Source organism: Haplochromis burtoni, unplaced genomic scaffold, assembly GCF_018398535.1.
Source record: "Haplochromis burtoni strain Fernald_Lab_line unplaced genomic scaffold, NCSU_Asbu1 Contig_91, whole genome shotgun sequence".
Taxonomy (NCBI): domain Eukaryota; kingdom Metazoa; phylum Chordata; class Actinopteri; order Cichliformes; family Cichlidae; genus Haplochromis; species Haplochromis burtoni.
In genome coordinates this window covers 1967369-1991099 of record NW_024582452.1, presented here as the reverse complement: position 1 = coordinate 1991099, position 23731 = coordinate 1967369, and the positions used below count along the sequence as shown (strand labels likewise).

At 37.5% G+C, this 23731-nt stretch overlaps 3 protein-coding genes across 6 annotated transcripts; 1 reads left to right on the top strand and 2 right to left on the bottom strand.

The window, feature by feature from the left end:
- Positions 1 to 1186: 1186 nt before the first annotated feature.
- On the bottom strand, positions 1187 to 12166 carry LOC102290809 (forkhead box protein P1-B). 3 transcript variants are annotated; one of them, XM_005926249.3, is made up of 17 exons: positions 12031 to 12166; positions 9325 to 9465; positions 8130 to 8162; positions 6215 to 6352; positions 6039 to 6128; positions 5192 to 5312; positions 4844 to 4949; positions 4634 to 4741; positions 4273 to 4360; positions 3882 to 3959; positions 3573 to 3768; positions 3335 to 3411; positions 3143 to 3244; positions 2891 to 3018; positions 1996 to 2050; positions 1689 to 1852; positions 1187 to 1593 (listed from the first exon to the last, which is right to left on the bottom strand). In XM_005926249.3, the coding sequence occupies exons 2-17, from the start codon at positions 9448 to 9450 to the stop codon at positions 1431 to 1433; spliced, it is 1773 nt and encodes a 590-aa protein (XP_005926311.1). In that variant the 5' UTR covers positions 9451 to 9465; positions 12031 to 12166; the 3' UTR covers positions 1187 to 1430. The 3 variants fall into 3 exon arrangements, with proteins under 3 accessions (XP_005926311.1, XP_014190331.1, XP_014190330.2); XM_014334845.2 differs by lacking the exon at positions 8130 to 8162 and having other exon boundaries at positions 12031 to 12165; XM_014334844.2 differs by lacking the exons at positions 9325 to 9465; positions 12031 to 12166 and adding an exon at positions 8259 to 9205.
- A 1142-nt stretch (positions 12167 to 13308) lies between these two features.
- On the bottom strand, positions 13309 to 17188 carry LOC102290198 (eukaryotic translation initiation factor 4E type 3). Its single transcript, XM_005926247.3, has 7 exons — positions 17022 to 17188; positions 16094 to 16166; positions 15722 to 15816; positions 15577 to 15637; positions 15425 to 15491; positions 15179 to 15334; positions 13309 to 15087 (listed from the first exon to the last, which is right to left on the bottom strand). The coding sequence occupies exons 1-7, from the start codon at positions 17186 to 17188 to the stop codon at positions 15041 to 15043; spliced, it is 666 nt and encodes a 221-aa protein (XP_005926309.1). The 3' UTR covers positions 13309 to 15040.
- Positions 17189 to 17340: 152 nt separating this feature from the next.
- On the top strand, positions 17341 to 23408 carry LOC102290507 (serine/threonine-protein phosphatase 4 regulatory subunit 2-A). Of its 2 annotated transcripts, none has more exons than XM_014334841.2 (9): positions 17341 to 17440; positions 18360 to 18441; positions 18625 to 18795; positions 19868 to 19961; positions 20084 to 20121; positions 20296 to 20370; positions 20536 to 20682; positions 20928 to 21214; positions 22181 to 23408. In XM_014334841.2, coding segments are annotated over exons 2-9 (1107 nt in total). In that variant the 5' UTR covers positions 17341 to 17440; positions 18360 to 18439; the 3' UTR covers positions 22474 to 23408. The 2 variants fall into 2 exon arrangements, with proteins under 2 accessions (XP_014190327.1, XP_005926310.1); XM_005926248.3 differs by lacking the exon at positions 17341 to 17440 and adding an exon at positions 17558 to 17705.
- The last annotated feature ends 323 nt before the right edge of the window (positions 23409 to 23731 follow it).

The window sequence follows — 23731 nt, the reverse complement described above, 5'->3', positions numbered from 1 at the left end:
TCCTTTGATCATTTGATTATACCTTAAATACAAATATATCAGATCATGTTGGCAGTGAACATTTTCATTTTTAAAGCAACATTTTTTTTTATTCCTCTACAAATTTTTATATACTATGACTACTAAAATAAAATCAGGTAGTGTGGCCCCAGCATAGCATTAAGTAGCTATAAAGAGTAGGACTATCATTGTGAAGTGCTTACTTCAGCCCCTTTCAGACATGAACCATTAACCTGACGGCATTTTAACATGTCAGCTTCATCTTCGTGTGAACATCTTGGTCACTTTTCTGTTGTAGTCACCACTGCAGTCTAGAGGTTGGACTAAATAACATTCACGCATTACTTTGAACACAGTGGAAGGTTGAATTCATTCAGTCATATTAAGGTTTAAGAATGCACAATTAATCAAGATAGTAGTGGTAATGCAACTAGAAACCATTTACCAACTGTTATTAAACAACTAAAATTTAAAAAAGGAATGCACTATTAACTCCCAGACAAAAAAAACAAACAAAAAAAACGTGAGCGACATGGCGGGATTAGATGGTACTGTGCAAACAAGAGAAACATGCAAAGCCAAAGATGACTACAAGGTCTGCCCAGCAAAACTAGCATGTCATAAGTCTGCCGCAAACATGCACAGTCATTGTGGTTGGGGGTGACTGTTGAAAAGTAGTCAAATAGTTTCTAAAGAAAACAGAGTGATATTTTTGCTGAAAATGGCCCTATGCAATAAACAAGGCCATTTTTATATGCCTAGATTTTTTCCTAATGAAAAATGAGAGACACACACACACACACACACACACACACACACACACACAGTGCTTGTAATGAGTAAAGAGAACTAAACATTCCATAGGTGTGTTTGCACTTCACTTGAGCCAATAATAATACTGCCACCAACGCATATTGAATATTAGCGAATATTGCACACACACGCTCTCTCAAGTCACCGTCAGGTACTGTATGTGTGAAGCCATGAAGATGATTAACACATGAAAGTAATCCAGATATGAATGACTGATAAGCCAGCATTTTTTTTTTATCCCATGTCTGAAAGGGGCTCATCACTTTTCCCTTTCCTTTGGCTTCTCTGCTCATTATGGTCCTTTTCTGTACAGATATATATATGTATTTTTTTTTTAAAAAAAGAAGAAGATTAAGAAGAAGAATCACAGACAGACAGTTTCACAAATGTTGTTTGTGATCTCACTTAACTATACAAAAAACATTTGAGAGCTAGATTAAAAACAAAAAAATAAAGAGACGCTGATAAATACAGGAAGAAAAAAAATAACGGAAAAAGATTCCAAAGAACAGAGTGTTTGGTTACGTAGATGAAGCTGAAGTTGTTGTTTTTTTTGTTTGTTTTTTTAATACAAAGTCACACTGGCAGCCTTGCCATTGAGAAGTTGGACTTCAAAGTCAGAGGGAAGGCACACGGTCGAGATGAAGGCTGGGCCTCTCCGGGCTACCGTTGTCATCGTCTCTGTTCATCTCTGGGCTGTGGCCGTGCTCGTCTGTGCTCTCCGGAGATTCATAGGGATAATTTTCACTTATCTCCTCATCCTCCTGCTCTTCTTTAATGCTGGTTTGGTAAACACGGAGAACGAAAATGTGATCAGACTTTAAATAGTAGGTAATTCAAATGCACTGAAGAGTTCAGTGAATAGGGACACTTACAAAGCCTGTGGTGGGGACTGTGTTGCACTGCTGTCGCTTTGGTATCCAGATCCATTAGCGAGAGCTCCATTCATCTGCTCCTGGAGAACATGAGGCAAGGAATGCAATGGGATGCTGCCCATAGAAGCTGGGTTGTATAGAGAGTTGCATTCTAGACCACCACCCTGAAAAAAGAAATACTGTCAGAGGTGTATTTATAGCACTGCTTAAACACATATACTATGTTAGGATAATTCATTCATCAAACATCTTTTTGTTTGTAATACAATACACACAAACAACAAGATAATTAACATTTCTCTGTTACCTGAAGGGCAGATCCAGCTAGGCCTGTACGGTTCTGGGCGTTCTTCAGCAGAGATCTATTAGCATATAAATACAAGAGCACATTATTACATTTGAGTATGAATACTTAAATGGTCTAAAACTATATTCATACTTCTGTCCTGGAATTTTACTGAAGGCAAATGTTGTTGAATGTGTAAATTCCCTCTAATATTCTTAAAAGTGTATTTGTTTGCAGAAGCTGTGTGCATGGAGCTGACTTAAGAGGGATTCAGAAATGCAAGCTTATCTTAAACGCACATTTCTAACTGAAATAGCAACAGTAACTAAGGGTGATAGTGTTAAGTTACATTTCCCTCGATCTGAAGGAACTACGAGTACTGCCAAAATATACAATGGCGCTCCAGGTCTGTTTACTTAGCAAAGTCCACAATAGCTAAGAGTTTGAGTCATCTTTGCAAGACGATGCAATCAGAAACATGCCTCGTAACAGTTTTGATACACTACAGATTTTGGTTTATTATTATTGATTTCATGTAAAAGTACAAGTTTAGCTCTTGTGAACGGCAAAAAGCAGGCCATTTATTGTTGCTCACAAACACATGGGTCTGAGTGAAACATTGTGGAAAACAACATTTTGTTCATATTTTATTTAACACAATTTAGATGATCTCCTTTGTTGTTGTTGGGTATTTTTTTTTTAGCATTTAATCATTTAACAACTACAATTCTAACCCCCCAGTTTTTTTCCATTTTCATCATAGCACAGTCCCAAGCCTTTAAAACTCCATGACCTGTTGACAGTAAATACTCTTTACTTGTGAGGTAAAGCTACAAGGTCAAGTTCCTTGATGCCAAGCGTCTGACTTCTAGTAACATCTGAAAGTGCATGGCCGTCACGTCTAAAGTGTACATACCCGTTACCAGCAGCTTTCTGGGGCCGCCTCCTGTGAAACTCAATCTCATCTACTGTCCACACAGCTCCCTTCACGTTCTCCAAACGTACAAAGCATTTATGGAGACTGAGGTTATGTCTGACTGCATTCTGCAAAATATAAGAAAATCACACATTTAGGAACTCCACACTTCAAGTAAGGAATTAGCTTCTTTTCCCGTTTCAAATTGAAATCTTTAATGACATTTAATATACAGTATATAAATATCAACACCTTCCAAGTAGCTGCATTACGCCGGAAATATGCAAAGTTTCTTGTGAACCAGTTGTAGATTTCATTTAATGTCAGCTGATTGCGAGGTGATTCAAATATAGCCTGAAAGAGACAGAACATGTAAGAGAGGCTCCAAATAACAGAAAAGATGTAGTGATCTGCTTTACGTGGCTGAAAAAGGTTCCACATTACCTGTCTTATGAGAGAGGCGTAAGTAAATGGAGGCCTAACTTCTGTGCTCAAGTAGAACTCCTTATTATCAATTATATCTGTGTAAAGACATTAACAAGCCATATTTACACATATGCACAATAAAAGTGAAACATATAGCAAATATTTCCAATTATATCTCAGTAGAAGCATATTTCAGCACTTTTGCCCCATGAACACATTATTAATTAAAAGCTGTGACTTGTGATCTCACAGTTACCTTGGCTTACAGAGCGGCTGTATCGCCTCCTTACAGGGGTTCCAGTGAACATGCTATTGGGAGTGAGAACTGAGGGAGATTCGGAGAGTGGTGTCAAGGGTGTGGATGGGGCCGTGGCACTCTGAGAAATGCTCATAGGAGGAGGGCCTTTGGGCAATGTTGCCTGGGAGAAAGATGCATTAGACACCAGATTAACCTGAAGAAAAAAAGAACAGAAAACAAAGCAGTTAAGTCAGCAAAATGTTGGTGTAACTACAAGCAAAACACCATTTATTTTAATTGAAGGAAACAGCTGTGGCAGGTTCTTACAGGCTGTGCTGCAGGTTTGGGTTCAGAGGATTTCAGATGAGCCATCATAGCCTGCAGTCGTTCTTTGTCCTTCTTCAGCTGTGTTAAAAACGAAAGGCAAAAATAGAAGTTTATGGATGGTTAATTCTGTGTTACATGACAATGTGAAGTTTGGTGTGGAAACTACTTCTTTCCAGGCCTCCTGAGAGGTGTAAATATAAAACGCTGGTGTGAAAACACACCACAACTGCAAAAATTTTCACATACACTTTGAGAGTTAAAAAAAAAAAAAAAAAGACTCAACACAACACTAATCATCATAGTTGCATTTCATTTTTTTAAAGTTAGAGAGGGAAAGGAAAAACGAAGCAACAAAATCTAAAAGTAGTAGGTAAAAGAAAACATGTTGTACCTGCAGTTCTAGCTGCTGTACCACTTGCATCTGTACACGACATTGTGCTGTACTCTTGTCATCCAGTGTGTGTTCACTGTTTAGATGTCTGCAAACAAGAAAATTCAAAATCATGACATGCTTCAGGGAAACAATGTCCTGCACAAACAGGAGGGAGCAAAACAAAACAATGCTAAAGTATGCTTCTGTAATGCAGCAAAAAAAAGCACTCACTGCTCCTCACCAAAACATTGAATATACTATATCATTGCTCATATGATAAATATATTACTTTATCATTTATTGCAATGGCGCATCCTTGTATATCCAAGTATGTATGAATGAACACCAGTTTAGAGGAATGCTAGATTTCAACACTCACTTGAGAAATGCCTGAAAGTCCCCAAAGACCGTCTCACAGCCAGGCCATTTACACATCCCATTTCCATACAGAGGATGGCTGTTCTGTGTATTTTCATCCAGCGGACCACTGCGAAACACATAATGCAACAGAGTGAGTGCACTGAAAGCTAGATACAAATAAATGAAAAAACAACTAAGGTTTAGACAAGACTGGAAATTTCAAAAGCACCTGTCTTTCCTCTTCAGAAGAGTTTGATGACCATTGGTGGTAGATTGTTGACTGGAAGACTCTCTGGTGTCTCCACCAGCTGACAGGATGCTACCATTCTCACAGCCTAAAAGTGCACATGTACACTATAGATAAATTGTTGTACGATACAGTGGGATATTACTGCATTTTACAGAGAAAAATTTCCTCGAGATGATTAAGATCACGATAAAAAAAATCACTGTTTACTTAAAACCTAACATTCTGGCAATCACTAGCAAAAACCAACCACTGTAACTGAAAACAATCTGTTTAGGTGTTTCAGCTCTGCAGTAAATGAATCTGCAACAGGGAGTGTTAGACACATACCTGGGGGTGTAGCTGGGCTGGTAGGAAGCACAGACAGCAGGCCTTGCCTCTGAAGGTTGAGGAGGTGCTGCTGCTGCACCTGAAGGAGCTGCTGCTGGATGGCAATCTGCTGGGCTGTCAGCTGTGACAGAACATCAGTCAGTGAACTTTTTATCTGTTGCAATATTGTAATTGCCAAATGAACTCTTTCTACTGATTGTTTGCAACTGCAAACTGAAATAGAACAAATCTGAGCAAGAACAAACCCACACTTGCTGCCTTGTGCACTCAGACAAGCGTAACTTTATCTTACGATTTTCTATTAAGAGCCAACAGAAAGTACATATTGTGAGTGGCAATGGATAAATGATTTTAGGACAGACTGATGATGCCTTGCTGCTATACAAATTCATGCACACAAGCTGTGTGGCTTTTGATAGTAAATGGGACACACAAACACACTTGCTGGTACCAAAGTGTGTACTCAAGTCCACAAGGCTTTCAAGTGTAAATACTGGGAAAGAGCAACGTATACTTTCTGAAGATGTGACGTATGTAAAACGTATAATCCTGATATATTTAGAGGAGAAACAGTCTACAGCAGCCTTTAAACTAATTGGGAGTCATAAAAATCGTTCACAGCTTATAAAACATCAGATATAACCTCAATCTGCTGCTGTTACAGCCTAGCTTTAGTGCTGTTTTATACATCAGTTACAATCTACAAACACAGAGCTAGAACTTGTAAAAGTATTATTCCAGGTAAAACAATATGAGCTCTTGGTAATACCAAATACCCTAATGTTGATATCTATACACAGTGGTCTCTATAGCAAATAAAAAATAACGCTTAACAAACAAATCTTACCTCTTGACTAACAATCCCAGCATTCTTTTGCTGCAGCAGCTGTATATTAAGCTGCTCTTGCTGATTCTTGAAGACCTCTTGAATTTGTTGCTGCAGACATGTTCATACAACTGGAGTTAACCTCACAAATAAATTGTGCTCAGTGTAGAAGAGGAAAAATATTAAGCATACATTACCTGGTGTAACATGAGTGCTTTCTGTTGCTGGAGCAAGGCTTGAAGCTGTTGGGGACTGAGGACTTGTTGTTGTGATGTCTGCTGCAGCTGCTGTGGAGCCTCTGCTGGTGGGGTCATCATGGACAATGACACTGGAACCTTCATCAAAGACAAAATAGAAAGGTTAAAAGTCTATACATGGGACACAAAAAAAGAAAAACATGAGGAAATCAAGCCTGTGAAGGACATACTGCTACACTGACAGGCAAGTATAATAATACACAAAGGATGTATTTTTTCTATGGCTGTGCATACATGCTACAACAAATCCATGCAAGTTCTAACCATCTGTGCACTTACATGTAAACAAAAAAGTTTATTGTTTTTGGCCATATGTGTATTTTCCCATCCGACTTCTTCACAAGACTGTGTGCTGCTCAAACAAAGCATGTCTGTTTAGGATCACCCGATTGCTTGGCCAATCCACATATAAAGCAATTTTCTTGTATTATCTGAAGTTAATGCTTTGTAGCAGAAAACTGGCCACTAAAGGGACATACTGTCAAACCTACTGTTGTGCATGACTGCTCCTCTAATTGGTTTACTTTGTAAATAAAACTTCAAATAATAGTGGAAAAATATGACACATTCCTAAAATCCATGCTGACATTTTCACATGCATTGTCTGCAATGCAAAGATAATTCATTTTTGGTATCGTGTATGATTTTTTTTTTTTAAAAAGGGATGATAGTGCAAATGAGAGAGGCTGTATTTCACAGTTCTTAAATGAACTGGATGTCAGTTACAATGCCTAAATCAGTTTTTTTCTAATAAATCAAAATCAATTTGTCAGCAAACAACTGGAGCTACACACACACCTTGATCAAATTAAAAACAATATTTAGAGTTACTCACAGTACTAGTATTGTTTGTTATTCCCACAACCGTGGTCAGTCTCTGGGAAATGGTTTAACAATCATTTCAGCCAAAAATGTACCCAACAAAAACAACGGCAGCACTGGATGGCTTAGGGGAATTAGAACTCCATCAAAACAACAACAACAACCAGTACCACAAAAACAACAACAACATCCTGTGCTAGGCATGCAGCAATTACCACACCCTCCCCCTCACTGTCAAGCCTCACAGCTCAGGGGATGTTTACAGTAAACATAAACAGAGTAATCAAAATTGCACAGAGATATAAATAATGAATAAAAAAGCATACAGAGCCTGTTTACGAAAACAGAACTTGAGATTCGTATTTTAATTAAGGTCTGAACCACAAACAAACATTTCTCTCCAAGGCAGAGTCTGTTTTGAATCGGGTAAACAAACTGACAGTGAATTTCACAGAGGCTTTGGGCTAACAATAACAGATGACTGCCTCTTAGTTTGTCCTTTCTTATGAAACTCAATGCTGCAGAGGTGGCCATCAAAGCAATGAAAACAGGTCTATCCCATAGACAGAGCCAGTTGGCCCCTCTATTTTTCTGTGGACACCATCAACACAACAACAGCCTTTGCCTAATCCCTGTTGCCATGGTAGCCAGCAAGTCCAAACATCTTCTGTTGTTGTTATTGTTGAAAGTCATACCAGTGAGCAACTGAGTGTAAACACAGATCTGTTCCCGCAAGACTGGTCTTGTGAACTCTGAGATGACTGACAGCAAATAGAAATGCTAAAAAGTTGCTGAAAAACAAACACAGTATGCCTCCCTTTATGAGATGTATTGCTTACTAAAATGTCCTAATAGATGTGGCTCAAAAAAGGAAACTCAAATGAATTCAAGTTTGAAAAAAAAAAAAAAAAAAAGGTTTAACACATGCATAGACATACAGACACAATTTAACTAAGCACACAAATTGAAAGAAACAAGCCTTCTGTCACCACAATTTTACAGAACAATTAAAAAAAAAATTAGTTCAACAAACCTGATAATCTCCATTGAAACGTTTATCTGGGCACTGAAAAAAGAAAAATACTGCTCAGCAACAAGGCTCTGCCTCACAATCTAACACAGCCTCTCTAACCTACATGATGTGAGCGTGAACAAAACTAACAATGCAATACTGATCCCTCTGCCAAACAGGAGTTATGCTCTCCATTCCCATTCTAAATCTCAGCACCAGCTCCCCCATCCTTGTGCTCCCCTTCAGAATAAACATAAAATACTGCAGATTGCAGAAACAAAGACAAATAAAACAAGACGGTCAGGGTTTAGGTTTACGTGCTAAAAAGGCAAAACAAAGAACCTCAAATTATCATATAGCAATAAGCTGTGCACAGAGTTCGATGGCATCATCTACCTGGTATGTCCAAATAAGTGTGTGCCGCTTGGATACCAGGCTAGTTATACATAAAATCAAATCCAGAATAAATATTCACGTGTAGAGAAGAAAACACATCTGCTTCAATTACAGGACAAATTTGTAACATTGTGGACAAACATCTTGACACATCCCCAATACAACTCCATGGTTTTGTTACAGAGTAGCACATATGCACTGAAGAGAGAAAACATTTAAGCATTTCTGAACAGAATGCAACTTGCTTCAGGGCAGCAACAAACAAATGATTATCTCTTAATCAAGATTCTGAAGCATTTAGTGGTATCTCCATGTCATTTGCTTGTTAGAATAGAATAGAATAGAATAGAATAGAATAGAATAGAATAGCCCTTTATTGTCATTGTACATGTACAACGAAATTTTGGTCTAACAGTGCAATATCCAAAGATAATTATCCAGACCAACCCATTAGCTGGTGACCTATATTGGTATATTTATTGATTACATATATCTGAAAAAGTTTCTTGGGGAAAATAGTTGGAAATAGTGTAATTATCGGGTCAGTTACATATTAAAGCAGCATACTCTCAGACCTGTCTGCAGCACATGTAGCAAAGTTACAGATTAATCTGTAAATCACATTGCAAACATACAAACAAAGAAAATAAATTAAATAAATTAATGGATAATTCTGATCCATTAATATTATAGATAGATAGATAGATAGATAGATAGATAGATAGATAGATAGATAGATAGATAGATAGATAGATAGATAGATAGATAGATAGATAGATAGATATTCTGTGCTGAACAAATGCAGCTGAGAGTGACTGACCCTGGGTGCCTCTGGAGGAGGAGTTTGGCTACTCCTCAGTCGACATTCATTCTCAGTATGATTCCCGTTCTCTGTCTGATTTGTTTGAATGGTGTGGCTTGTTGGATCTGACCGAGACTCATGCATCTGGACTTCTATGACCTGTAAATGGGGGGAAAAAAAATATGAACCATTATAATACATTTAGGAGGGCAGACAAGGTGAATGCAACTGTCTGGACACCTTTGGCAAAGCTAGTACTTCACAAGATAATAAGAAGCCCATTCTTCAGGATAACTTAAGCAGTATTCAGCAGTCTTTAAAATTACTATGCTAGAGAAACTCAACTTCTACCAAAGTCAAAAAGTACTTTGTTACAGCCCTACCCTGCAATACAAACACACTCTTCTACAAGGGAGAGAGAATGACGGTAGGTCTATTTGTTGAATAACTGAGTGCTGCCATGGCTACTGTAAACACAGGGGCCCTGGGTTCGTGTTTATGTGCAAACATATCTTCCTTCTGGAACAATTTACCATTAACCAGGTGGTGCCATAAACGGCTGTGGCAGGTAGTACAATGCACAAGTAGGCTTTTATGTATACAGCTTGGGAGTGTTTGAGTCAAAAGCCAAGCAGCATAAACAAAGATAAATAAAGTAGGCAAACAACTATAAGCAGATGGAAAGCTACACAGAAAACCCGAAATGAAACAGACCACGCAGCTTCAAGGATAAAGCCATTATTTTCAGCAATACCCACAGCCACATATTCAAGTCTGTTTAATCTGTTAATCAAATCAATCAGTTAGGCACGACTGAATGTCAATGTCAACATTTTGGAAACATCTGACAGACAATCTGATAAGATTACATACACTCAGATAAAGTTGTGAACAAAATAGTAGCAACACCTTGCTTAGAAAAAAGAAAATCTTTGAAAACGTGGGGGGTTCGTAGAATAGAAAGCTATGTCTAACAGTGGTGATGTGTCATTCACTGACGAGTCAAAACTTGCTGGTAAAAAGTAGGTAATTCCTACAATTTATAACATTAAACATAACTGATTAAAACAGACAGCTGTTGATGAGACATCCACAGTTTGCTTCTGCTTTCAGGATTAGCTCTGTAGACAGAGGGCAGTGCTTCCAGTAAAACGCTTTTTTTTTTTTCTTAAACAAGGTTGGGGGTTGCTCTTAGTTTTAAAATCCAGGCCGAATATAGTGTGATTTCCTAACGTTTTGTTATGCATGCAACAAAACAGAATTTCATCCAACTGTGCTGTAGTGCCAGCATTTTTGAGATGGACTGAACAGCAAGTGCGTTCATTTTTACTGGTCTTGCCTCAAAGGCAACTTTCTAGTAATGAAAACCAATACTATTTTTTTTATGTAAGCAAACACTGCAAATGGGCTTTTCATAAAGAAATAAATCCTGTACATGAATATATTTTGACTAATTCCATGGATGAACTACTATGTCGTATCAGTAAAAGTTAGAAAACTAAAGCTGAATAGTATACTCTTTAACTGTTAACTTATGTAAGAGTGATACTGACAAAGCTATATGATACCCATTTTCTCAGAATTATATTTAGTAGACTGCTGTGAGAAATCTATAAAAGACACATGCATGTGCTTAAAAAACGAGAGAGAAAAAGACAGTGCTGAGTTTTGATTTTGTAGTGGATTTGAATCTGGGTGGAACTGGGTGGTAGTCCTTTACATATGGATCTTACTTTCTAAAGTGACTTTTCTTTTAATCTTCATGCTAAACCTGGGGTAGATTTTATAAGCATAAAAATTGAGCCTTGCTGTGGTGCAGAAACCTAGTTTCCTCTCAGACCAGTCGAATGAATTGCAATTTGCTGAAAGGTTAATGTGGATTTTTATCCATTTGTGCCAGAAAATGTTGCTAGCATCAGCTTCAGATCAACAAAAACAAACAGTACATTTTAACTTAGTATTGTTACTTAAAAAAGAATTATAAGGCGCTTAAATCTAACCCATTACAATTTACATGTACCAGCTGAACCAGTTGCTAAGTCTAGGTTTCAGTTTGCTTTCGTCTACGAGACACGACTGCCCATCTTAAGTATAAGCATTCAAAGCGATAGGCTGGTCTGTGCAAGACATACGACTGTTTTAATAATATAGTCATTCCACATTTAACAAGCTGAGGTTGTATTGTCTGAAGTTAACTCAGCGTCACGCCTAACTACATCCAGAGCGCAGGGCACAGCCGAAAATTTCAACACCCACCCAACACCTAAAATATCAGCTTAAAAAGACAAATGAACGTTATCTGAAACAGACATTATTTTGTTAATTAAAGCAATTTAATTATCAATGAGAACGGAATCGATATCCGTTAACATCACCACTGCAATCTGAGATTTCCGTTAAGGACTTGAGCCATAAGCTAATATAAAACACGCATCCGGAGAAAACGGGAGGTTAGAAAGTCTGCATGTTAACTATACACATGACCTAGCCTTATCGAATAACAATAAATAACAGGCAGAAAAACGGCCAACACTGCGGGAAGCATTTTCCTTCAAAGTAGCTGCTACAACAAAAGCTAACAGCAGTCTTGACGCTAGCTTGCAAGAAACGTTTCTGTCTCTCCTCTTCGTTTCGCTCCCCACGCTAATATAACAATACATGTAATGTTACATTTTGTGTTCATTTAATGGGTGAACGCGCTAGGGTGAATTAACGCTTACTCACAGAATTATGTACACGCGGATAGTCTTTGACTCGGGGTGGTGTCTGAAGCAGATCCCTCGGAGCAGTGCCTTCCTCGGTACCGAGCTAGCCACAAGTTGCTAACAGAGGGCGTGGCCTAGGTAAAAGTAAACAATGGTGACGTCAGGTTCACACGCGGACTGTTTGAGAGCGGCTTAAATTTTGACGCATTTTATCAGGAAACAAAATCATAGTTTCTTGTCCATAGAAGAACTAGTCTCCATTCTAAAGGACAGGTCCACGGCCTATTCATACAAATGTGAATATTTAAAATAAATTAACAAAAAATAAATAACCCACCCTTCGAATATTATCCCCAAAAAAAAAAAAAGAAAGCTTATCAACGTTTGCTTGTATGCACTCATTTTATAAAGTCTGCATAGGTGGCTTCAAATGTCAATCAACAGAAAAAAATTATACTGTATCAGCATTTAAAGGATATTTAAAAATAAATAAATAAATATAGTTTTAAACTGGATTAGTAATAATCATATTGTTTTCGTAGTATATGTGACAGGATGTGTTAATTTATGTAGTTTTTAACCATTAGCATGCACTGAGGTTACTCAGTCTAGTGCAAAAGGGCGCTATTTCCACTTTCTCTGTTGAAGGTAGGTTCGCCATATATTAATTAATACAAAATTCTGGCTCAGTACTTTTGGCAGGGCTGTTAATATGGACCTTACGGGTGATAAAACTCCGCAAGGCTTAATGATAATCGCAACAAAAACGCCAAATCTTCAGCAAAGACAACTAGAGTTAAGAGATGAAAATGGACCCTTCTATTTGCATACCCGTGCTTCTATGTGACCGCAAGAGGGAGATATTTTACCTGTGGATGGCAATGAAATCAAAACCATAAATACATTTGATTTTTGTTTCTTAAGAAACCGACAGCCAAGTTACAAATTAAAAAATAAAAATAAAAAACGAAGTAGTTTATCATTCCCCCCCATTCGCTGTACCGTAGGGTGTAGGATTAAGATAAGATAACCTTTATTAGTCCCACACGTGGGAAATTTGTTTTGTCACAGCAGGAAGTGGATATATTACTCTGCATATATTACAGTACCTTAAATGCTCAGGCAGTGATCTTTGGCAAGAAGAAGGGAAGACACTTCTAAAACATGACCTTTTCTGGGACTCCTTTCGACAGTGCTTTTCTATTATGATAGCACCTAAAATTTCAGTATATTCTTTCATATTCAGTTTAATTAAACTATAGCAGAAAAGTATCAATAAAAAGAAAGAAAAAACATGAAAGTTTGAACATTTTTATTTCTTTTAAACATCATCATACAAATCATACAAACAGAAAACTTTAACAATGTAAACTGCTGATGAACACAAGGCACCATCCAAGATCAACAATCAGTTACAAGGTCTGAGATCTGCAATGACTAGTCAGCTGTACATGTGCAAGGAAACGCTATTGTTATTCTCTTATCCTACAATATGTGCTCTTAACGTTACTATAAAAACGGAACGTTACGGGTTAAAGAAAGCAATTTTGGCAAGTGCTATATTCATCTAGCAGAGTACTGAAGCTGAGCCACATTACAAATACGTCAACATTTGATTGATAAATGACAGCAGCAGTCTTTCTGTTGGTGTCAATGGTAATTTTGTGGAAATCAAGTCAATTGTATGAGTATTGCAGTATCAGTTTAAAAAAATAAAAATAAAAAAATTTTTAAAAAAAAAGCTCTGTTGAAAAGGCGCCTTTTGTGAGACATTTTAACATGAATTTTGACAATGCTTAAACATGGCTGATTTTAAATTGCACATAGGTTTACTCATATGACACCACAGAGGCAACGAATTTTCGAGAAACTAAAACCACCTTAGTACAACAGAAATAAACTATCACTAATGAACTTTTTCCTGTAGTTTTGGCATTGCTGCTACAATAACATCTCTTCTTAAAAATATTTAAATTGGCTCCAAACAGCAACAGCTTCTTTGTGCCCTCGTGATAGATTTCTCTGTGTTGTGTATTTATTGGTCATATTTTCTGGGGGCAGTTTTATGTACTTCAGACTTAAGAGAATACATAAAAACATTGCACTTGATTAGATAGGTGACACAAAACCAAATTGTATTTGGTCTCAGTTACCACAACTCCATATGCTGTTAACTCCAGAGGGATTATGAGACGTCTTATATACACAGTACAAAGTGCTTGATATGGAGCAGAGGCTTAAATAAAAATGACAACCACAACACGGCAAATTTCCTACAGAATAGAAATTATTGCATATATTTCTCAGCATCTACTCAAGGTGTCTTGTGCACCAAGGTCACTTTATTGTAACACTAACATATTCTTTTCCCCATTCCTCTTATTCTACACAAGAAAAAAAAAAGTGCAATTTATATTCACATAGTCGCCTTACAGAATACTAATTATTCATCTTGTCCTGAACAGACAACAGTATTTTCTTACTGTAATTTACAAAAAGATAAAATTGTTGGCTAGAAAAGCTGTGTAATGTGTTGTTAATATAAAGGTTTGCTTGTGACACTTTCTTTGCTCAAATTTGCCCCAAAATTAGATGTAGTTCAAAGACCTAGCTTTTTATGTTCTTGGTAAACTACACAAAGTAAGCTAGAATACATCTACACAAATTACTGTTTTGGTTACAATTCTGTAAAATTGTGCAATATTAAAATAAAATAAAAAAATACTTAAAACATACAAATACTCCTGTAGACATATTTAAACTAAAATGGCTTTACTTTAGACTAAAACAATGATATTTTTTATCATGTATGACAATAATACTTAAAAGATGTGAAATTTCCTTGACTTTGAGGCTTTATACGTGAACTACATTGAGGTAATTAAAATGATACATGAAGCAAATCGAATGCTCCAAAATTTACCCCAGTATTATCACAACCCCTCCCCCCCCCCAAAAGAAAATTAAAACACGTTCATGAGCAAAACAAAACAAAACAAACCCACACAAAAAAAGGTTCTTGAGAGTTGCTAATGTCTTGATCTACCTCCTTCGAAAGCATGGTGCTCCTCGTGGGCTGAAATATAACAGAAGATCTTATCACATCTCATGATTTCAGTCATTAAAAATGATAATACCGCACCCAAAGAAAAGAAGAAGATACTCACGTTTATAAAACACCGCTTTAAAAGGTACTTGTGGAAGGAGCTCGTTGATCCTTCCTATGATGTTTGACTCGTTAACACAAGAAGCATTTCCATTCCAGACCTGAACGACATCTTCTCTGTCTCTTATACTAACGCTGACTCCAACTACTTCATCCTCTGTAAAAAATACAAATTAAGCATTTCTGACTCATGGTGTTTTACAGACTATAATTATATATATCTCAAGAACATTTAAAAGAATTTTACCTGCAGCACAATAATCACTGAACTGCTCTCCAATAATAGCCAAAAGCAACTCCTTCCACACAGCAGACTATAAATGAGAAGACAGCTTTATTTAATGATCATGAAAGTAGATAGTGTACAAAATAAACGCTTAAATGTGTTGTAAAACTTACAGTGCATTCTTTGGGTACTTTCATTTTCCACACACCACCTTTGGCATTGCTTTCTTCTTCCCTGTATGCAAACAAGGAAGTGCCATTACAAATGATAAAAATGACATCATGTGAACACAAATGTTGTTCTTGAGGTTCATCTCACCAGAGTGGTTTTCTTTCTCCTCTCATCAGATGATAGCTCCATCTCAGTGGCAAGCTGGAGACCCCAGGTATGTTGTTGTAAACTCTCCAAAAGTTCTACTCCAGAGCAAAGGTGAACAGAGGAAATGGGTCATTTTATTGAACCATTTACCAACACACAGAGTACAGACATTTGGCCTTGATGATATTTTGCAGTGGCCAAAAAAGAACTTCCTCATTACTCTTATCTACACACACCCACTGATAAACTGGCATTCCTATTACAAGACGCTCAGTCAAGAGCTGAGAGTACTTTGAATAAAATTATGAATTGCTTTTAAATACAAAGACATCAATCATAAACATTTTAAACACCAACCACCAACAAATGTACCTGGACAGTCTCCACAGTGTAGATTTTCTTCAAGTTTGACTCACACTCAGCTGCTGTTGTTCCTGGCAGAGATCTATCACGAAAAGAAAATCAGATTCGACCTTCTTTTCTTTTTTAAATTCAAGCTTATAAATATCTCAGATCAACTAAATAAACAGTTTTTCTGAGCTATATTAATCACATGTGTGTCCAGATCATGCCCTCTGAGCAGACAGGATGGGGTAGGGAGTTTTTTTTTTTTTTTTTTTGGGGGGGGGGGGGAATCAGATGACAAAAACGCCAGTAAACAGTAAACAACACTGACCCCGTTTGAACACTGCACCCTCTGATTTGTGCACACAGTGGACGATGGGCTTGTGTGTAACTCAGTGTTGCTTACTTAGTGTGATTACTTAGTGTCAAACTAGAAACTTTATTGAAAAGTAAAAGTAAATTTTACTTAAACAAAAGTAGTGACTCACTAAACAATAACAATCACATGAGCAGCAACAGAATAACACCTGTTAGAACGTAAGAACGTACAGTGACCTTATCCGAAATCACGCCGAGTTATTAATATTCAGCTAGCCAGTCATAATTACACCCTTTGCTTATTTTAAGATCCTTCCAAGAAGAGGAATTGTTTATGTAGGTCAGACAGGAAACAGTTGGCAGATAAGCTGCATCACCATTACCAAGAATTTTGTATGTGTATCTCGTGCAATGTTTTTTTCTGATTAAATAAAGAAAAAACAACAACAATCCGCGTTTTGCTGTTAAGATCACTTGTTATATTATCTAAGCTGCAATGCCTGACTTACACTAGAGGCCTGATAAATTCATTTCCCCTCTTTGTTCTCCATAAGAGGTCAACAACAAAGAGTTCACCCAGACAACTACAGCAACTGCTAAGACAAGCGGGAGTAGGTGAAATTAAACAGTTTCTTACCTATCGAGCCAGAATGTCCACGGAGAATGTAAAGGCAGGGTGTCATTTCCATTGTTATTGTTATTAGAAATCCCTCCCAAATTTCTGTCACTGATATGAATGTTGTGCTCCAGCAGACTCGGGCTGGATGATGAGCTTAGTTGTAATGCAGCTACTGGAACTGCCATCGTTACCACTGAAAACCAAGTGACCACGTATTAAAAACTAGCCGATGTCTTGCTTTCACTGTTGCCGTCGTCCGCGGTGTAAATATATAGGCTCCTTAGGTAAAACTAACCACGATCAGCTGCTGACTCATTGGTCGCTTCACCGGTTTGCGCCGTCACAACACAAAACGATGACGCCCCGCTGACTGCCTGCGGCATCTACAGCGCGCCAGAGCGATCGAGAAGTTTCCGTCACGTAATCCTGCACATCCAGTAAATGAAAATATTAATACCTCCGCGGCGAGAATAACAAGTATTTTAATTTTAGCAACTTATTTCTTTGCGGGGGGTAGAGCTCTGCTTTGTTGATCTTCGCGTCTTCCGCAAATGTGAATACGTAATTGCTGACATGCGCAGTCGTCACTGCCACCAGCTTTGTTGGGTTGCTACCTGCTAACGTGATACTAACCTGCAAGTATTTCTTGCCTGTGACTGGCCACAGCAATGGACATCGACGCATTGTTGGAAGCGTTTCAAGGCAATGTTTGCAGTTGTTAAATGAGTTATTATTAGCTTAATTATTTCCTTTATATTTGGTTTAATGCCCTGAGCAAAATGTCTCATGTTTGCTAACTACGTTATCTCGTAACTTAGCTTATTAACAACAACTAGCGTTTAGAAAAAGCATCTAGCGTCTCTGAATTCAGTCTCTGCATGATTTCACCATTTTAATGCTGTCTTCTGCATGCAAAAATTTCGTCTTCACACACTTTACACCTTTTTATTTCCCCACGGACGCTTAGCGATTATGTAAACAGCTAGCTTGATAACGTCACAACATGCTGCTAACAATAAAATGCTAGCTAACTAACTTGTGGGAACTTTCCATATAGTTAACTGAGAACGGTTTGGGGATTTTATGAAGTTGCACTTAACATTTGGTCTTCTTTAATAAATGTATTGTCTCTTGATGCAGCAGTAAATATTTTAATTGATGTCACTGTAATTTGGAGAAGCCTGAAACCAAACATTATCTTCTCAGGTTATTTTAAAAGTATTCAACTTTCATATTTAGTTCAGTGCAGCCGCATGCATTTGTTTTATTACCTTGGGGATCAGCGTTGTTTCCTAGCTTGTTTTAAAGTTATTAAAGTTAAACTTTCTTTTTGTTCCTCAATGTTGGCTTTTGCAGATTTTGAGAAGAAAGGGAAGAAAGACACCTGTCCCCCATTGGAGCAATTTTTGTGTCATATTGCCAAGACGGGGCAACCGATGTGAGTACCATGGGTACATGTCAAGAACGATGGCTACACCCATTTTCAAATTTTACACAACTGCACTTAACAATTTTACACTTTTCTTTTTGCCAAACAGAAATACTGACATCAGTTTTCCTGCAAATAAAATCAGCAGTGCCCTAGCAGATTTGTTTAAAGCAAACTTGCATTGTCTTACAGGATCCCATGGTCACAGTTCAAAACATACTTCATGTTTAAATTGGAAAAAGTCATGGATGATTTTCATGCTGCAACACCAGAACAGAGAGGACCACATAATCCCAATGTAGAGTTTGTCCCATTTGAAGAAATGAAGAAGAGGATCTTAAAAATAGTGGATGGATACAATGGGTGAGTTGAGATTATAATGAGCAATGGTAAACAAATCCTTAGTCACAACTTCAGTAGTGACTGAGTTTTAACCAATATTTTTTATTATTGGTATTCTTATATGCTGTCTGTTAAATCAAAACATAACCACAAAAACGTTTGAGCATGCATTTTATATAAAAAAATGTACAAGGTTTCCTCATATTTTATTCTACCCACTGTGTGCTGCACTGTGTCTAACAGGGTGGGCAATATACCCTCATAAATTATATCACAATATTTTAAGAAAATCTGCAATAATGATATTTCTGATAGGTGAAAAAATACTGAATTGCTAATTGAATCTTGCAGGCAGTGTGACTGCAGTGTGAATCTACTGAAACAAGATGCCAACAGCAGGCTTATAGTGCAATAGCAGTGACACAGTAGTATACCGAGTGTTATCCCCTGGAAATTTTAATTAAAAGAATAAAAGAAGTGTTTAACAATACCCAAGGTATCTTAACATTATAACTCTTTGGGAGGTTGCACAATATTGTGATATAAAAAATGAACAATGTTTTCTACCTGGGATGTGATCTTGCTATCATATAGAGTACAACTAGCGAGCGCTCCAGCATGCTCGATGGAGTCATTTGTTTACTTTTGGGCCTCACATCACCAACTGCTAGCGTCTCCTGCTTAGTAGCCTGGATTCAACAGTGTTTGGTGAAGCAGATCTATTGATTCCACCTTCAGTGAGAATAGTTTTTGGGCATATTTTGCAAAGTAACGTATTTAGTTGGAAGCAGCCTTTTTAGGTTCTAAAATCATTGCCTTGCTCTCAAATATCTGTATTTGAGCAATTGGTGTGTGCACTGGGAACACTTTTAACACTTTAAAACAAACTATATGAAGTGTTATGTTAATAAGCAATCTCACTAAATTATTTGCATCATAGCTTGTGATCATTTATGACTGTGGCTGACCAGATACATGCAGATTATTCTTTTTTTTTTTCTCTCTCTCTTTTTTGCTGCATGTATTAAACTCTTACTTGCTTATACTCATCATCATCTGTTCCCTGATCCTAAATATTTCTCTAACTTTACAGAATCCCATTCACCATTCAGCGTCTGTGTGAACTCCTTATGGACCCTAAGCGAAACTACACAGGAACAGACAAGTTTCTCAGGGGTTTGGAGAAGGTGAGCAATAAACCATATTATCTTAGTATTTGAACAAAAAGATAAACAATATTAGCATATCAGAATGTAAATGTACATTTCATGGCTTGAAAAAAAAGCTCATATTTTTTTCTCCTTTTCAGAATGTAATGGTGGTGAGCTGTATCTACCCCACATCAGAGTGAGTACATTGGCTGTTAAGATTCTGTTTCCTTTGCTCTTCTGTGTGCTGTATTTTTCTCAAGCTGCTTCTGTTGACAGTAATGGTCCCCTGAGATTTTATGCATTATTATTGAGTCACACTTACGGCAACCATTTAACAGCCAGTTACCTGTGCCTTTCTACCTCTTTAAAGGAAAAATGGGGCATCCAGTATAAACAGAATGAATGGGGTGATGTTTCCTGGCAACTCTTCTCTGTATACAGACAGGTGGGTGCAAAATGTCAGTGACTGATTTATACAAATTTGAAATTGCTTCGTAAACTGCTAGCAAGTGGGAACATTTTAAAGCCGTATTACATAAGGACAACCACAGTATAGTAAAGACAAAGCTATCTTGCCTGTCAGAAATAATAGTTTGTTCTTTTGGAGTAGAAATGTGAATGGGCCAGGCACACCAAAACCACTTAACAGACCAAAGCTGTCATTGCCAACATCACTTTCCACCAACGGGCTCCCTGATTGTCCAGTCAGCAAAGAACCAGAGCCAGCCACAGAGGAGCTGGAGGAGCAGTGCGTAAGGTAAGTTGTTTGGTCTGGTAATATGTCCTATCAAGAGTGTTTTATACTCTTGACACACTACTACATTACACTAATTCCTGCTTTTTCGTTTTTTGTTAGTTTTTTTATATCTCCTCTCTTGACCTCTCGTTTATAATTAGGTTTTGTCAAGACCCTGCCTTAAGAAAAAAACAAACAAAGAGCAACTCGTTGGCTGGCATTTCAGTATATAATCTGTTTAACAGATTTTACTGTGTTTGTTTCAGTGAAACCTCACTATCAGAAGGTGAGATGACGCCAAATAGTGGGATAAAGAATAAACACCCAGAAGAAGAGGATTCTGATGGTGATAAGCAAGAGGTGAAGAGACTGAAATTTGATGAAACGGAGGAGAATGAAACAACAAATGAAAAAAATGAGTCGTCTTGCCATCAAGGGCCAGAGAGCTCGCCAGAGAGCTCGCCAGAGACACCAGAGTCTTCAAAACACTCCTGTGGTCAAGAATACAAAAGTGGAACATCTTGTGACACACCTAGTGTATCGGACAATCATGGTATGTGTTCATGATCCTTATTTAGGCTATTTTATAACTTCTGACACTACAGTAATTGATAGTGTCTTCATAATAGTTGCATTCTTATAAGTCCAAATACACAGGGGTTTATACGTGTTACAAAAAAGACAACATAGATCTTTTTAGTACAGATCTCTTGGCTGTTGCCATTTCTCTGTAGTAGAACATGCAAACTGACTAAAACCTAGTTAGCCTAAAGTTAAAGCAAGATTTCTGTGCCCTTCAAACAGGCAAATGATCTGAATAGTTTTGTGAAAATCTCTCACCTTATACCTTCTTAGCTTCTGATAAAGGTGCATTGATGTGTCTTTCCATATTAAAGTATTATTGCACTAGTCTTTAAATTGACTGTTAGGGAAAATATTCTAAAACACTTCTTCAGTAAAGACTCAGAGAAGAGAAACACACAGAACTTCTTGCTAGCAAGGGCAGCCTCCAGACTGAGACTCGCCCTGAGCACTGCCCCTGGTCTTTATTTTATACTCCATTGAACGTGTGTGTGTGTGTGTGTGTGTGTCCTGCTGATTAAAGGGTCATAAAAGGTACATCCTTGGTCAGGAGAAGGGTGAGGAAGTCCAGCAGTTAAAGCACTTAGACTAAAACAAACATAACTACATTAATCCTGCCATAAAACAAGGTACGACCTCTCCCATGCTCCCAGGATGTGGGGGTGCATTCCTGGGGTGCACGCCAAGCCTGCAGCCTGCTAGAGATCACACACAATTGATTATATGCCTCTAAGTATACATGGTTGAATATTTCCTAATACAAATTACTACATGTAGTATTCTACCATATGCAAACTTATATCACTAAAAGATTATACTGACTACTAAATACAATTTCCTCTTGACATTGACATATTCAGCTGGATAGCCTACCAGTTAGTTGCTGCAGAATGTCACTTAAAACATCATGTTAAAATACCTTCTACTTTGCTTCCAGAGCCAAAAAGCACACAATCAGGACCCTCTGAGGTGGAAGAAGACTCATCTGAGGATACAGCTGACCACAGTCTGAAGAGCGATAGCACTGTGGACAAATCTGAGCAGCCTGTTCCATCAGAGGAAAGTTTTGAGCTGGACAGTGGGGAAGGAAACAGCAGCGATGGAGATGACTTATTAAGCAGTGACAAGCAGATACCCTCTTCCAGTAATTCACCAGACTTGTCAACAGAGGGCGTTGCTGGCATTTCAAACAGTGCAGAGACTGCAATAGAGCCTGGGGAACTTGACTAACTTCAAGGCCTGTCTGCCATCTGAATTTTTTTTTTCTTTTTTACACTGTATGATACCACACCAAGGGTATATCTGTAGCACTGTGGACCTGTAAGGACCAAGAGTGATGTGAACCTCTAGATTCCTCACAGAAGGATCTTTTTGTCCTAATCAGTTTCAATTCTCAAGGCCTCACATCACCTGGTCTTTAAACTGGAAGGCATGGATGTAAAAGAAGATTATGGAGACTGCCTTTTTCACTGTTGACTAAAAGTTTTTCTAATCTTTTTTCCCTGATTTTTATATCTGAACGTAATAATTGAACCCTAATAACTAATGTAACTGATGTACTCTGAATTTTCATTATTCATTCGGCATGTATTTCCATAAAGATATGTTTGATAGAGTTTGTTTTAGCCTAAGCACAGTTGTTTTGACTATCTCACTAATGAATGTGTCTCTTAAGGTGAACGAGGACACCTGCCATATAGAATGTGAAGCAATGCTTCACATATTTCTGTTTGCTTTTTCTATGAAGCACATACCGTAAATATATTTCTTATTAACATTATCTTGCACTTGTCAGCTTTGACCCCTTGAAGGATGTGGAAAATGTTATAGTTTTGGTTTTCATTCTATGAAGCCAGTATAAAACGGTATTGTAGTAACCAGTTTGGTTAGATAGAATATTGCTTTTGCTTAAGGGTAGCCATTTCTGCATCAAGCCCTGTAAACAGAATACAAGGTACTTTTACACTGTATGTATGTCATACCTTAGTTTACAGTCGTCACTTTTGATAATTAGGAATTTTTACAGTATGTATCAGTATGTAAATCAGTTTTTGTAGACTTGTAATAAATGTCCACTGCCTTTGTAAAACTGATCATCGCTGGAAACTGAAGGCTTGCGCTTGTATCATAGTATTCATGGAAAGCAATAAATGCTGAAATTTGAAGTGTACCGTACTTTGCCCAGCTGGTGTTAAGGGAGTTGCTTATCCGGGTTAATGTTAACACAACAATTGTGTCCAGGGAATTATTGTTTAGCTGCACTCAAAATGTTATGAGAATAGAAACATTTCCTGACATAAAATTTTAGCCCAGAGAAAAATACGAAATTTTATGTACAGTTGTTGTCTGTATCACCTATCTGTTGATATCTAGCATTTTGGTCACACTTGTGAAATCATTCCACTCAAACTTTCTGCTTTCAGCGATATATATGTCAATGTTAGCATAGTTTATTTATATGCTGGTGGTACACCATAACCTTAGCTAA

What these genes read in the sequence shown, in the direction of transcription:
- LOC102290809 (XM_005926249.3), bottom strand. Translation starts at nt 9,450, where the DNA reads ATGCATGAGTCTCGGTCAGATCCAACAAGCCACACCATTCAAACAAAT. An exon ending in CTTCTGAAGAGGAAAGACAG is followed by an intron (nt 4,742 to 4,843) that starts GTGCTTTTGAAA and finishes TGTGTTTCGCAG; the next exon opens with TGGTCCGCTGGATGAAAATA. An exon ending in CAGAAAGCTGCTGGTAACGG is followed by an intron (nt 2,051 to 2,890) that starts GTATGTACACTT and finishes ATATGCTAATAG; the next exon opens with ATCTCTGCTGAAGAACGCCC.
- LOC102290507 (XM_005926248.3), top strand. Translation starts at nt 17,672, where the DNA reads ATGGACATCGACGCATTGTTGGAAGCGTTTCAAG. An exon ending in GCCAAGACGGGGCAACCGAT is followed by an intron (nt 18,442 to 18,624) that starts GTGAGTACCATG and finishes ATTGTCTTACAG; the next exon opens with GATCCCATGGTCACAGTTCA. An exon ending in TGTATCTACCCCACATCAGA is followed by an intron (nt 20,122 to 20,295) that starts GTGAGTACATTG and finishes ACCTCTTTAAAG; the next exon opens with GAAAAATGGGGCATCCAGTA.
- LOC102290198 (XM_005926247.3), bottom strand. Translation starts at nt 17,188, where the DNA reads ATGGCAGTTCCAGTAGCTGCATTACAACTAAGCTCATCATCCAGCCCG. An exon ending in AAGTACCCAAAGAATGCACT is followed by an intron (nt 15,492 to 15,576) that starts GTAAGTTTTACA and finishes TCTCATTTATAG; the next exon opens with TCTGCTGTGTGGAAGGAGTT. An exon ending in TAAAGCGGTGTTTTATAAAC is followed by an intron (nt 15,088 to 15,178) that starts GTGAGTATCTTC and finishes GTTATATTTCAG; the next exon opens with CCCACGAGGAGCACCATGCT.